Consider the following 13673-nt stretch of genomic DNA (forward strand, 5'->3'; position numbering starts at 1 on the left):
AGCTCTCACCAAGCGGCGACTTTTCGGCTTCCCCCCCGATGCCACTCACATCTCTTGGTTTCCAATACGCAGGCACCGGATCTCCCCTCCCCCCCGCTGCCCCGACCTCCGAAAAAAGGAAGTTTCTCTCCGCCCCTTGGTCCAAAGCACTTGCTTCAAGTAATAAGCACTTTTGTTAAAGCATGAGTCTGGATTCCCTTTAGCATCCCACGGGATAGAGAGCAGCAAGAGCGGAAGGGATAAGAGAGTGTCTTTGGTTTTATTTTTTCATTTTTAATTTTAAAAAAAAAGTTTGTTTCTAGGGAATGAATGAACAAAGGGAAGTTGTGTTTTGAGAGAAAAAAAAAAACAAAACAGCACAAATACATTTCAACTCAAAAGGTGTATTTGCACTGCCATTGCTAGAGAAAGGGGCTGCCAGCCCTGCGGCCCCGCTGAGCCATATAAACTGCTGACAAACACTGAATGTAACGTCCTTGCAGAGGGCAGCCCGGGGGGGCTGGGATTGGCTTTATTCTCGACGGGCACTTCAATGAAATTCAAAAATAACCTAACGACGGTGAGAATCTGGTTGGTGTTTCTTTGTTGTTGCTGTTCCCGAGCTGCAGGCAATTTGAAACTTTTTTTTCTTTAGGAAAATGTTCCCCCACCCCGTCCAGCACCCCCTTCCCGTCCCCTCTCCCCCTCCGCCCCATCCCTGCCCCGGACGGAGCGAGCAGCTCCCTCGACCAAAAGCGAGATGCAGATGAGTAGTCCCCGGCCCCGTCGACCGCGTCCCGGGCTGGAATCCGGCAGATATAAAAGTAGCACTAAAAACAAAGCAAAACCTCCAAAAACAATGGAACAAGGTTTTTTTCTGTTTGTTTGTTTTGAACACCCTGAGTGTGGTAGCGATTCTGTAGATCCCGCGGCCCTGCCGGGTCCCCCCGCTGCGGGGTGCGGTGTTAGCGAGAAAGGAGTGAAAAAGCAAAACAGAGAACAAACTGCGAAGACCCAAGAAACAATCTTTTTCTTTGATTTTATTCTCTTGTTTGGTGGGGCGGGGGGACAGGCCCGGGGAGCTGCCCCCGCTCCCCCCCAGCTCCACCCCGAGGGTCCCCGCGTCCCCCCGCCTGCCACAGGGACCACAAGCGGGGGGACCTCGGGGTCCCCCCAGGCGCGAATGTCGGGGTCAGACCCGTGCAGCCTGTCAGCCCACGCTCACCTTTGCCTTCAGTAAGAAACCAAAGGACAAACCACCCCCTTCCATTCGAGATACTGGCGCGGACGCGCAGCTTCTTTGGTTCGGGGTTTTTTTTCCTTTTTCTTTCCTTTTTTTCCTCCTTTTCTTTGTTTCTTTGTTTTTCTCCAAGGACGCGAGGAGCTGTTCAAACCTCTTCTCCTGGCTGAATTTTTCTGGGCTCAGCAGTGCTGGGTGCGTTTGAAAGGAGAAAAAAACCCGAGAAAGCCGAGACTCGGCCGAAGCGTCGGCGGGAGCTTCGGAGCGGGGAGGCGGAGGGTAACGTATGCACGGGGCGAGGGAGCTCGCCGAGGGGGAGCGGTGGCTCTCTGCATCGCGGCTCTTGAGCTAAACGAAAACCCTCGGAGCCGCGGCGTGAGGCTGGGGCGGGATGGAGTCAGAGCCCCGAGGAGCAGGGTGGGGAAGGGGGATGCGTCTCTGAGGACTCGAAGGCATCTGTAGCAAGCTCTGTGTCTTTACAATATCCTATGTGTAAATGCTGCACCTCTGTATATTATGCACATAAACATTTCTTTGAATAAGATAGGACAGACCTCATCACCAGTCAGGTATAAACGACTCTTCCTCTTCTGTGTCTCGGTGTTCTGGCGTGCGTGTGCGTGCAAGCGGTTCGTGTGCGGGTCCGTGTGTCCGGGCGTTGTCTGAGCTTCCCGTGCAGGGGAGAAGGAGGGAAAAAAGAGGAAAATAGCCTTACTCGACCCAGTCGTATCGATATTGTTCGTCAACTTGAAAATAATAAAGTAAATGCATGGAAACCTCTAGCTGAGCCGCGGCGCATGACCGTGGGTGTGATGTTTCGGAGATCCAGGGTGCCGAGTGTCTCGTGCTGCGCATCCCGAAGCTCCCGGTCCCGCCGGGGTTTCTCCTTTAGCTGCGGAGGGTGGGCGGCTGCTGCCTCGCGCGCCTGGTCCTTCCTCCTGTCCTTTCTTTTTCTTTTTTTCCTGAGGCCGTAGGGAGTGAATTCCTCACGGCTTGACCAAAACTGCCGTTTCTTTGGTGCTCTGCACTTAGTTTCCAGGGGTCGTCGTCGGTCCTCGGAGCCCCGGGGTGCTGCGGGTCCCCGCCGTGCCGCTCTGCCCGCCCCGGCCGGCGCTGCCCGTCTGCCCACAGACCTGCCGCCAGCTTCCTCGCCCCGGGAGCGAGCCCCTCCGAGCTCTGCCTCCGGCGAAGGACGTGGATGGAGGCGCCGGTCAAGTTAGTCCGAGTCGGATAAAACGCGGTGGCTCCCTCCCTGGGAGGAGGGGCGGGGCGCGGGCCGGAGGTGCGAGGGGTCCCGGCCCCGCTGCAGGACGGGGCGAGGGCTCCCAGCGTTTGGTCGGCGTTCGGGTGCCTCGCTGCCGGCAGCGTTGTTCCGTTCCTGAATTTTGCACTATGTGAAACGTGGCCAGTTTAGGAGGGGGGGGGTGGAGGGCGCGCGCTGCCCGGCTCCTGCCTGCGGGAGACCTGGGGGAAAAGGAAGATCAAAGGTGACGCAGGGTGGTCGTGGGCGAGAGGGTCCCGACGCGCCGGGAGCTGCGGTGCGGGGAGCTCGGAGGGCATTAAGACAAACCCAGAGCCTGTCCTGAGCGCCGGACTTGAGAACGTTTTTCCTACTTGAAGGTACTAACCGAAATGGCCGCTTGCTTCAACGTCCCCGCCCCGCACAGCGGAGGTGGGCTGGGGGCTGGCGGGGGGGCTGTGCCGGGGCTGGCTGCGGCTGCGAGGGGAACGGTGCTCGGAGCCGGTGCTCGTCCTTCTGTGCCCCAAAAAGCTCTCGCATCCCCTGTCCCACGCCCCTTCCCCCTTCCCAGCGTCTGGCTCCGGCTGCGGGGACGAGAGGTGGGGTGGGCAGAGGGAGGCCGAGAGCAAAACCTGCAGCCCAGCTGGTTTTGTGAGAGGATTGAGCCGGAATTTCAGCCCTCCAGCAGGCAGGTCCTTGCCCCGGGTCACATCCTTGCCTGTCCCCCCAGCCGGTGCCCCGCGGCGGCCGTGCTCCCCCGCAGCTGGTGGGCACAGCGACCTGCTACGGCCGTTGCATTCGGCAGCACGGGCTTGAAAATTGCACTGAAATCGTTTTGTGCCAGTTCCTCCTCCTCCTCCAACAGATCCGAAATTCTCTTTGAGTCCCCCGTTTTTCCCGTTAGCCTGTGCTCCCTCTTCTGCGCACCCCGAACCCGCCGAGGCTCCTGTCCCCAACGGCGAGAGCCACGAGCGCCGGCTTTAGGTCAGAGCCTCTCCCTGCGGATCTCCAACTCCATCCCAGCGCGGCAGAGCAGGGACCGGGCAGGGAGCCGCCAGACCCGCGGCGGAGGGTACGGCCGGGCTTCGCGCTGCTTCCCCGCTCTTTCCAATCCTGCTGGTGTCCGGGAAATCGCGTTAAATGCTGCAGGCTTTGGGCTGGATTCTGTCACGGGCTGGGGTTTAGCGTGAGCTGGGAGCAGCAGGCCGTCAGCCAGCGCTTGGGCAGGGCTGGGCGTTAGGGAATGGCGTCTGTTGGCGGGGAGGATGCAGCGCTGCCGGTCAGAGACCTCCGGGCTCCCAGTGCCCGGCGTTCCTCGCCCTCTCTGGGGCTGGGAGCGTGGATGTTAGGTGTGCAGGTCCGTGTGTCCGTGGGCACGCACGTGCTCCGTCTCAGCAGGCGCTCTCTTAGCTTTAAAGATTCCTGAGTCCTCTAAGGCCCCTTTCAAAGTCCTTTTAAAGTCATTCAGTAGGTTCTTCCCTTCCCTTTCCCTCCTCGATACACGTGGAAGGGAGTTTACGGAGATTTGCTTCATTTCTCACCTGTCCTGCACAGGGAAGCACAGGTTGGTAGCGAAGGGCTCGGCCCCCCTCCCCGCTGCAGCCAGGTCTCGTGCTGGGCGACCCGCAGCCTTTCGGACCGTCCCAGCGGCCGGTCCGCGTTTGACATCTGTTGACACCTCTTGGACCGTATTGGGGTGCTCTCCCGGGAGGCAGCGGTGGCTCCTCTGCCCATCGCTCGTCCCCTCGTGGGTGCCCGGCACAGGGGACGTTGGTGGGGTGGGGAGGGGTCTCGGGTGTCTCCCTGTCCAGCTGCAGATGTGCCAAACGCGGGGCAGCGGGCACTGGCGTTCGGCGCAGCCGCTCCCCGGGCGTCCCCGAAGCAATCGGCTCCCGGCTCCCCGTGCAGGGACTGGAGCCCCCCTCGCTCCCGCAGGGCTGGGGCTGGGGCAGCTGCAGGGACATTCACCCGCCTGCGGCGTGACCGTCCCCTCGGCTGCCCCGGGGCTGGCCGGACCCCGGAGCCGTGGACACCCCTGGGGACTTGGACACCCCAGTCCCTGGCGCTGGTTTTTTGGCTGTTTCAGACCTTTGCAGGGAGCGGAGAGCGACGTTCCCTGGGGAAAGGGCCCGAGCCGGTTCCTCTCCCAGCTCCGTCTGCCCTGGGCACCCTGAGGGCCCTGACCCCCACGCTTCTCAGGTGCCCCGGTGCAAGACCAGCCCAGGCACAGGGTGCCCCGATCCCCCCGTTGGCCCCGCGCCGGGCTGGGCCGGCTGCGCCCGGGCAGGAGCTTTCCGTGCCGTGGGAAGAGCCAGCGCGGACGGGAGGGTCTCCTTGTGGGGTGGTTAGATAATGACGAGCTGCTTGAATTTGTGTCTTCTCTGCACTGTTCACACCTACCTCTGGCAATAACCGGGCTGGGGCACAGACCTGGGGAAACGCTCTCGCGCCTCTCGGACCCGCAGCCTCAGCGCCGGACCAAGACGGCGGCGCGCGCAGCGAGCGCGGCTGAGCGAGGGCAGGAACGGCCGGGCTCTGCCCGGATCTGCCTGCAACGGGCAAGCGCCCACCTCCCAGCAAGGGGTGCGTCGAGGGGGAGCGCGGCCCCGAGCGAGCCCCCCGTGCGCCGGCCCCGCGCGCTCGGCGTCCGCCCGCGCGTCCCCGTGTAGCAGCTGCTTCGTCTCCTCTGAAGGTATTTTTACTTTAACTCCCCGGCTTCGTTCCCCTCCAGTGCACTGAAATGTGGAACCTGCTGAGCAAAAACCAGCGTGCGGCTGTGCTGTTGTTCGTCAGCGGCAGGGCCTTAATTGGCAGTTGTCCTTGCTGGGGACCTTTAACGTGGATGCCTTTGTACTTGGGCAGGGAGGGAGTGGTGAGCGCATCAGCTCGAGGGGTCGGTGCCCAAGCGTCCCCGCAGCGAGCGCCATCGGCACCGTCCCCACCCGAGACCCGGCAGCGGCAGGGTCTGTGCTCCATCCTGCGGCGCTCGCGGTGCAGATCCCCGTGCCGCCGCGGCGGCAGTTCAGGCGTCTCCGTCCCCTCTGTAGGTGCTTCTTCCTTCAACCACTGGTTCAAAGCACAAGCGCGGGGCCGGGCGGGCGGCGCGGCGAGGAGGGCTCTGCTCCCGGGGGCGCGGGGGCTCCCGGCCCCTCGCCCCCCGCACGCCTGCCCCGTGGAGACCCGCCGCAAGTAGGGTAGAGTTTTGATGTGCAATTTAAAAATAGAAAAAAAAAAAAAGTATGAAATCCCCCCGGGGCCGTCGCGGCGGCCTCGAGGTGCCGGGTGCCTTGGTGGGCAAACTGAGCCATGTCCCCCTGAGCTTGCTGGTTTCTCGCCCTTCTCCTGAGAGCAGGCGCCCCAGAGAGCCCCGAAATCAGTCCTGACCAGCGAAGCACTTGTCTCTGGGTAGAGGAAATTGGAGCGAGCAAAATCCCTTCGTGTCGTGCAAGGGAAACGCAAAGCCGTTCGACCCCCTCGCAGTTCTAGGGAGCGAGTATGAGGCGACTCGTAGGAGAAGGAAATCAGCCCAACAAGCCATCCGTCCCCGCAGCGCAGACGCTATCCTGTCGGCCTCCTCCTTACCCCCGCCTGAGCCTAGTGAGCGGTTACTTTTGTCTCGGATGTTCCATATATGTATTTTCAGAAATCCTGCATCACCTTCGGGGAGGGAGGGGGGAAAAGGAACTAAAAAGAAATTAAAAAAATAAAAAGGAAAAAAAAAAAAAGAAAAAAAGCATTCAGACTTGATCTATTTTATACAATGTAAGCTGCGACCAAGTCCTGTTATTCATATTGTGGCTTTGAATCAATTATGTTTATTAAAATGCTATTGCTTCTACGTGCTGTCGTCCTTTCTGCGCTAACGCTGGTCCCAGGGGAGCGGGAAGGGGAAACGCGCTCGGCCTCGCCCCCGGAGCCGGGCACGCGAGCGCCCCACTGCCCTCCCGCCCCGGGGAGCGCTGGGTGCCCCGGTCCCCCGGGAGGGGACACGGGGCGGCGAGGGGACCCACGTCCCCTCCCCGCAGGGACGGAGGGGCTGGGGGGGCTGCGCAGGGCTGAGCCACGGGGACTCCCAGGGCGGCGGATGCCGCTGGGGGTCTCAGGAGGAGGGGAGAAAGTCCAGTCCCGGGGGCACGTCTGGGGCTCCCGCCGTCCTGCCATCCTTCCGGCCTGGCCGCCGCTGGCTCCGGCCGCGGTTCCCTGCTCCGGTCGGCGGCGGGGGCGAGCAGGGCCGAGCCCCGGGGCCGCTCAGGGCTGCAGCCAGGCGCGGACGTGTCCCTCGGCGAGGGCGATGCCCAGCATGATGCCGCTGCCCAGCAGGAACCCCGCGTTCTGCAGGAGGAAGCGGCCCCAGGTGCCCTCGCCGGGGCCCTCGGTGCCCCGCAGCGCCTCGGGGAGCTGGGGCAGAGCGGGGGGCTCAGCGGGGCTGGCGCAAGACCCAGCCCCGCGGCCACCCCCGCCGGCCGCCCCTTTACCATGTCGGCCAGGGCCACGTAGAGGAAGACGCCGGCGGTGGCGGTGAGGATCCAGGGGGTGAGGTGGGACGCGCTCTGCCCCACGGCCGCCCCCGCCGCGGCCCCCAGGCAGGAGAGCAGGGCCGAGAGCAGGTTGAGGAGCAGGATGGTGCGGGGGGCCGTGCCCGCCCGCAGCAGCACCGCCAGGTCGCCTGCGGCAAGAGGAGGGTGGGTGGTGGGGGGCCACGGGGGTGCCACGGCTGGGGCGGGGGGGCAGGCACCTACCCAGCTCGTGGGGCAGCTCGTGGCAGAGCACGGCCAGCGCCGTGCTGAGGCCGCTGGAGAGGCTGTGGGAGAAGGCGGCACCTGCGGGAAGAGGGTCCTTCGCCCCGGACCTGCATGGACCCTGTCCCCAATGCGGCGTACACCCCTGTCCCTGTGCACCCCTGTCCCTGAGCACCCCCTGTCCCTGTGCACCCCTGTCCCTGAGCACCTCTGTCCCTGAGCACCCCTGTCCCTGTGCACCCCTGTCCCTGAGCACCCCCTGTCCCTGAGCACCCCTGTCCCTGAGCACCCCTGTCCCTGTGCACCCCTGTCCCTGAGCACCCCCTGTCCCTGAGCACCCCTGTCCCTGAGCACCCCTGTCCCTGAGCACCCCCTGTCCCTGTGCCCCCCTGTCCCTGTGCACCCCTGTCCCTGTGCACCTCTGTCCCTGAGCACCCCTGTCCCTGTGCACCCCTGTCCCTGAGCACCCCCTGTCCCTGTGCACCCCTGTCCCTGAGCACCTCTGTCCCTGAGCACCCCTGTCCCTGTGCACCCCTGTCCCTGAGCACCCCCTGTCCCTGAGCACCCCTGTCCCTGAGCACCCCTGTCCCTGTGCCCCCCTGTCCCTGAGCACCCCTGTCCCTGAGCACCCCTGTCCCTGTGCCCCCCTGTCCCTGTGCACCCCTGTCCCTGTGCACCTCTGTCCCTGAGCACCCCTGTCCCTGTGCACCCCTGTCCCTGAGCACCCCCTGTCCCTGAGCACCCCCTGTCCCTGTGCACCCCTGTCCCTGAGCACCCCTGTCCCTGTGCACCCCTGTCCCTGTGCACCTCTGTCCCTGAGCACCCCTGTCCCTGTGCACCCCTGTCCCTGAGCACCCCCTGTCCCTGAGCACCCCCTGTCCCTGAGCACCCCTGTCCCTGTGCACCCCTGTCCCTGAGCACCCCCTGTCCCTGAGCACCCCTGTCCCTGAGCACCCCTGTCCCTCCGTCTCCATCTCCCCCTGCCCCTCACCGATGGCCAGCCCGTCCGTCAGGTTGTGGATCCCGTCCCCCAGCACCACCATCCAGACAATGTCAGTGGCCCCGGGGCTGGGGGGCAGCGCGGGGCCGTGGGAGTGTCCGTGGGAGTGTCCGTGGGGGTGTCCGTGGGGGTGTCCGTGGGGGTGTCCGTGGGATTTGAGCTCCAGCTCTGGCTCCGGTGCCGTCAGGTGCTGCAGCTCAGCCCCTGCGGTGGCAGAGACACAGGGTGGGTGCTGGGGCTGGGGGCCGAGGGCACTGTGGGGTGCGAGGGGGTCTTACCTCCTCGCGACGGTGCCAGGACCCCCGCGGCCACGTCGGGGGTCTCTCCGGGGGAGCGTCCCTGGGAAGACAGCGGCGTTGGGTGCAAAGCTGGACCTGGTGGCAGCCCCGTGCCCTCCCCGCGCCCGCGGCTCTCACCGTGGCCTCCCGGCTCCGTCGCAGCATCCCCAGGAGCAGCTCCACCAGGAAGAGCAGGTAGATGCCCCCCAGCACCGCCAGCCCCTGCAGCACCGCGGCCCCCAGCTCCGCCGGCGCCTCCTGGTGCCTCCCCTGGGCCTGGACGCGGGTGACCCGGCAGCTCAGGGGACCTGGACACCCCGGTCCCCCCCGGTGCCTTCTGCCACCTCTGGCCCGCCGGGGTGGGGGTACCTACGTGGGGCCAGAGGTGGAGCAGGGCGTCCCCGCAGAGCGTCCCCACGGCCAGCGCCACCAGGAAGGCCAGCAGCGAGCGGAAGAAGCGGCGGCTCAGCAGCGGGACGAGGACGACGGCCAGGGCGGAGGGCAGGCTGATGAAGGTGACGGCCAGGAGCCCCCAGCCCAGCGCTGCAGGGTGCGTGAGACGGGCACGGCCGGGGCGGGAGGGTGCAGGACCCAGGGGATGCAGGATGGGGGTCCTTGGGGCTGCAGGGATGGGGACCCCGGGACCGGGACTGTGGGGCGATGGGAACCTGGGGGTGGGGATGCGGGAGGGGGACACTCGGGGATGCAGGAATGGTCGATGCAGGGATGGGGTGGCAGGGACTGGGGACACGGGGACCAGGCGCTGGAGGGATCCAGGGATGGCGATGAAGGGACAGGGGACCTGGGGAGCTGGCGAGGGAGGAGCCAGGGATGAGGATGCAGGGATGGGGTCCACAGGGTCCAGCTGACGGGGGACCAGGGGCTCAGGGTGCAGGGAGAGTGGCCACGGGAGCAGACGAGGGGGGAGCCAGGGATGGGGCCACAGAGACAGGGGACACGGGGACCAGGCGCTGGGGATGGGGATGCGGCGATGTGAGACCCGGGGACCTGGGGATGGGGCTACAGGGACAGGGGACCCAGGGACGGACGACCTGGGGCCGGGGGCCAGGGAGGGGCCCTGGGTTGGGGTTACCTGGCCACAGGGCCCCCCCCGGGGGAGGCAGCGTCACCTCATCGCTGTGCTGGATGCAGACGCGGCTGTCGATCTGGTAGAGCAGGGCCGGGCAGAGGAGGGTGAACTGCTCCGGCGTCAGCTGGGACACCGAGTCCAGCCCAAAATTCACCAGCAGCTGGGTGACGTTGAGGCACTGCGGGCGGGCGGCGGTGAGCGGCGCTGGGGGGGCCGGGGCTCCCGGGTCCCGCCGGGGGACGAGGAGCAGCCGGGGCTCCCAGCGCCCGGCAGCGGAGCGGGACGGCACGACCCCCCCGGCCCCGCTCACATCGTCGTGCGGGTGGTCGGCGCTGGAGTGCTCCAAGCCCAGCACCCTCCCCAGCAGGCTCAGGCCGGGCTGGTCCCGCCGGGGGGGCGGGGGGGCCCCGCGGCTCCCAGGGGTGGCCCCAGCACCGGGGGGCTCGGCGGGCGCCGGCTTCGTCCAGCTTTTTGTCTGGGAGGCCCGGGGGCTGGGGGAGGCGAGCGCGGATGAGCCCCCCCATGGCGCCGGGGTGGGGGGCAGCCCCCCGGGAGCGGGCGAGGGGACGGGTGGGTACCTGGGGGGGCGGGTGGGCGGCGGGGCGCTGGGTGCGGGGTCCCCGCCGTGCTCCCAGACAGGGTGCCGGTGCCGGTGCTTCTCCTCCTGCACCTCCAGCAGGTCGAGGTGGCTGACGTGGCCGTGGCCCAGCTCCTCGTGCTGGATCTGCACCACCTGCACGCGGCCCAGCCCCAGGCTGCCCAGCAGCCGCGCCAGCCCCTCGAAGGGCAGCGTCCCGTTGGCCCCGTACTGCCCGAAGAGCTGCTGCAGGTAGTAGCCGTGCTCCTGCGCCGCGTCCTCGGGCAGCGGCCCCGGCCCCCCCCCGGCCCCCGCGGCCCCCACGGCCAGCAGCCCCAGGACGCCCAGGAGGAGCCCACGGGGGCCCATGGGGCCGGATCCTGCGGGCGGCGGAGGGGGGTCCCCGGCGGAGCTGGGGGAGAGGGGGGTGCTGGCGTGAGGGCGGCGGGAGCGGCGGTGTCCCCGGCCCCGTGGGGCGCAGACCCGGGTGCCCGTGGGTCCCTCCCAGGACACGGGGTCCCTCCGAGCGGCCCTGGGTACGCACCCTCCTGCCGCCCGTCCGTCCGTCCGTCTGCTGGCAACAGGCGGCATCAGGGTCACGGCCCGGGGACACGTGTCCCTGCTCCGGGGCCCAGGGACACCCACCGGGGCCCGGGGCCGGGGGGGCCGGGCAGGGCCAGGTGCTGTCCCTGAGCCCCCCATGGGTTTGGGGTCCCCAGGGTGGGCGATGGGGGGGGGCGTGGGGGCAACGCTGGGGGGGACACGGTGACACTCGTCCTTGAAGGGAGGTTTTGCAACTGGGGCAGCTTTTGTGTGGGAGTTAATGTTTCACCGGGCGGGGAGATAACGCCAGCGGCACCCCCGGCAGGGCGCTCGCACCCCCACCCCACCCGCCCGCGCCCCCGACGCACCCACCCGCAGCCCCGCCTGGCGCAGCCATGTGCCCCCCCAGCTCCCACCCCACTGCCGGGGACACGGGAACGGCCCTGCACGGTGACGGGAAACACCAAACGGCGGGTGGGATGGCGGGATGGCCCTGGGGCCCGTCCTCCCCCTCCACTTGGGACTTCCCGATGCCCTGGGGCTGGGAAAATCCCATGACTCCAGGAGCTGGCGCCCCATTGTCATCTCCACCACGGCGCAAGGTCCCACGTCACCAGAGCTGACCCCCTCCCGCCAAGGTGGGCCTCGCAGTCCCCAGCATCATCCCGTGCGTGGGGCCCGTCTCCCCGGGTGCAGTGCCGGCACCGCCCGCGCCCCCCAGGACCCCTCCCGTGCCCCCCCAGGGGCTCACCTGGGGCCGCGCTGTGCCGATGGCGGGGGCCGGGGGACGTGCCGCTGACCAGCCCCCGTCCCGGTCCCCATGCCGCGGCCGCGCCGTCTGCTGCGCCCGAACCGGGGGGGCCAAGGGTCACCCAGGCGCTGCTCCCAGCCAGCCCCGGCGCCGGGAGGGGCCGCGCGGGGAGGGCCTTAAAGGGCGAGGGGGGTCCGGGCCCCCCACGACAGGGCCGGGGCCGCGGGCAGGGAGCAGGCAAGGCGCAGGCAGGAGGTCGACCTTTATTAACACCCGCCCCGACAGGTCCTGGCCGCCTGCCTGGGCGCGGACGAGGGCAGGCGGTGGCCGGGTGCGGGGGGCACGGGGCGGGGGGCCACGGACCCCCGGCCCTGGGGGCTGCCAGGCAGCGGCTGCGCGGCTCAGCCCCGTCCTGCCCGGGACCCCCGAGCCCGGCCGGCCCAAGACAGGGGGGGCCAGGGCACCCCCGCCCTCCCCAGAGGCACGTGAGCGGGGGGCAGCGGGGCCCGGCCGGCTTCCTCCTTGCCCCGGGGGCTGCTTAGGGGGGCCGGGGAGCCCCCCCAGACCGTGCCGGGGGCTGGAGGGAGAGGGGCCGCGGGGGGGTCCCGGCCCGTTATCTCTTGCTGCTCCTCCGCGTCTCCTTGCCGTTGCTGACGGGGCCGGCGGCGGGGCCGGGGTGGCCGGGCTGGCTGCGGGTGATGCGGCCGCTGGGGGGGTGCGCGGGGGCGCTGGGGGGGTGCGCGGGGCCCCCCGGGCTCAGCCCGTTCCCGTTCTGGCTGTCGGGGGCTGGAAGCAGAGCAGAGCGCCGGGGGGAAGGTGAAGCCGGAGGCACCCCCAAGCCAGGGTGGGGGGTGGCACCGGGGGGGGTCCCGCACCCCACGGGTGGGGAGGGGCTGCCCGCCCTACCTGGGGACGCTGCGGGGGGGCCCTGGCTGGTCTGCGAAGCAGCCGGACTCGCGCTCTCGTTCTGGGCCTGCGGAGGAGACGGAGACGCCCCGTGTGCCGGGGAGCCGGGGCGGCCGCGCTCGGGGGGCCGGGGGTCCCGGTGGTGCCAGTCTGGCCCCCCCCGCCGCCCCCCCAAAAAACTCACCCCTTTGCTCTGCGACTGCTGCGCCACGTACTCGGGGTTGGGCTCGCTGAAGTTGGGCACCTCGGAGTAGACCATGCAGAACCTGCCGGCAGAGGGGGGCGGTGGGGTCCCCCCGCCACGCCCCGACCCCCCCCGGCCCCCCAGCCCCCCCCGGCCCCGTCCTTACTCGCCGATCTTCTGCAGGTCACCTCCGCGCCCCGTGTAGAGCGTCAGGCAGCCCTTGAAGACGGACGCGTACCTGGGGGGGGGGACGGGAGGGGGGCGTCAGGCCGGGGGGAGCCCCGAGGGGCCGGGGGTCCCGGGGTGCCCCCCCACCCACCCCTTGGTGAGGCGGATGATGTCCCCGGGCTGGATGAGGTTCCCCACATCGTCCCACACCGAGATGTTGATGCTGCCCGTCTTGTCGGCCACCTTGCAGGTCCGCACCTCGTGCCCGTCCTTCGTCTTCGTCACCCGGCCTGGGGGCGGGAGGGGGTCAGGGGGGCGCGGGGACCCCGGCCCCCCCCCGCCGTGGCACCCACCCGTCTCCAGCACGATGAAGATGAGGTTGAGGTTCTTCAGCCCCGGTTTGACGTCCTTCACCAGCGTCTCGGTGCTCATGGTGCCGGCGGGGGCCCTGCGGACGCAGCCGTCACCGCCGGCCCCGCACGGGGACACCGGGGACCGGGGGGGGACACACGGGCCACGGCACCCCCGGGACGGGCCCGCGGGGATGGGGCGCAACCGGCGGCGGGGGCAGCCCCGCGGGGACGGGACCGCCGGGCTGTGGGGACAGCGGGGACGAGATCCCGGGGACGGCACCCCCGGGGACGGGGCTACCAGGGACGGGACTGCGGGGCCACCGGGCACGGCAGCGCGGGGCCGGGGCCAGCACCGGGCCGGGACCGATCCCGGGCCTGCTCGGCGCCCCGTGCTCCCGCCCCGCCACTAGGGGGCGCTCGCGCCTCCCGCCCCCGCCGCCCCCGGCACCGCCCCCCCTCCGCTGCGCGCGCTGACCTACCGGAGCGCCGCCGCCGGGGGCACTCCCGGAAGTCGCCGGCCACCACTCCCGCGCAGCCAATCAGCGCGCGGGGGGCGGAGGACGACCCGCGCCGCCGGCTAATGGCGGTGCGGAGGGGGCGGGGCTCAGGGGCGAGGTGAGCGGTA

General features: G+C 68.6%; 3 protein-coding genes across 5 annotated transcripts in view; 1 reads left to right on the forward strand and 2 right to left on the reverse strand.

The window, feature by feature from the left end:
• Positions 1-6291, forward strand: part of ANKRD52 (ankyrin repeat domain 52) — a 29869-nt gene extending 23578 nt beyond the window's left edge. The window contains exon 29 of the mRNA XM_075133522.1: positions 483-6291. The gene's annotated coding sequence lies outside the window, so the exon portion shown is untranslated. The remainder of the gene's footprint in view (positions 1-482) is intronic.
• A 143-nt stretch (positions 6292-6434) lies between these two features.
• On the reverse strand, positions 6435-11551 carry SLC39A5 (solute carrier family 39 member 5). The gene is made up of 10 exons (XM_075133524.1): positions 11438-11551; positions 9877-10717; positions 9570-9744; positions 8850-9019; positions 8615-8752; positions 8477-8537; positions 8190-8402; positions 7199-7279; positions 6935-7125; positions 6435-6857 (listed from the first exon to the last, which is right to left on the reverse strand). The coding sequence occupies exons 1-10, from the start codon at positions 11506-11508 to the stop codon at positions 6708-6710; spliced, it is 2091 nt and encodes a 696-aa protein (XP_074989625.1). The 5' UTR covers positions 11509-11551; the 3' UTR covers positions 6435-6707.
• A 277-nt stretch (positions 11552-11828) lies between these two features.
• Positions 11829-13629, reverse strand: NABP2 (nucleic acid binding protein 2). Of its 3 annotated transcripts, none has more exons than XM_075133530.1 (6): positions 13528-13629; positions 12847-13143; positions 12694-12765; positions 12528-12609; positions 12344-12410; positions 11829-12223 (listed from the first exon to the last, which is right to left on the reverse strand). In XM_075133530.1, the coding sequence occupies exons 2-6, from the start codon at positions 13125-13127 to the stop codon at positions 12051-12053; spliced, it is 675 nt and encodes a 224-aa protein (XP_074989631.1). In that variant the 5' UTR covers positions 13128-13143; positions 13528-13629; the 3' UTR covers positions 11829-12050. The 3 variants fall into 3 exon arrangements, with proteins under 3 accessions (XP_074989631.1, XP_074989633.1, XP_074989632.1); XM_075133532.1 differs by lacking the exon at positions 13528-13629 and having other exon boundaries at positions 12847-12985; positions 13049-13450; XM_075133531.1 differs by lacking the exon at positions 13528-13629 and having other exon boundaries at positions 12847-13450.
• Between the last annotated feature and the right edge of the window lie 44 nt (positions 13630-13673).

The sequence above is a fragment of the Calonectris borealis genome, chromosome 30 (genome assembly GCF_964195595.1).
Source record: "Calonectris borealis chromosome 30, bCalBor7.hap1.2, whole genome shotgun sequence".
NCBI lineage: Eukaryota > Metazoa > Chordata > Aves > Procellariiformes > Procellariidae > Calonectris > Calonectris borealis.

Coding starts and splice junctions, on each gene's coding strand:
- SLC39A5 (XM_075133524.1), bottom strand. CDS start 11,508: ATGGGGACCGGGACGGGGGCTGGTCAGCGGCACGTCCCCCGGCCCCCG. Junction 9,020..9,569: donor GGGGGGGGCCCTGTGGCCAG/GTAACCCCAACC, acceptor CGCACCCTGCAG/CGCTGGGCTGGGGGCTCCTG. Junction 8,403..8,476: donor CCTGGCACCGTCGCGAGGAG/GTAAGACCCCCT, acceptor CTGCCACCGCAG/GGGCTGAGCTGCAGCACCTG.
- NABP2 (XM_075133530.1), bottom strand. CDS start 13,127: ATGAGCACCGAGACGCTGGTGAAGGACGTCAAACCGGGGCTGAAGAAC. Junction 12,766..12,846: donor ATCATCCGCCTCACCAAGGG/GTGGGTGGGGGG, acceptor CCCCCCCCCCAG/GTACGCGTCCGTCTTCAAGG. Junction 12,610..12,693: donor GACCTGCAGAAGATCGGCGA/GTAAGGACGGGG, acceptor CTCTGCCGGCAG/GTTCTGCATGGTCTACTCCG.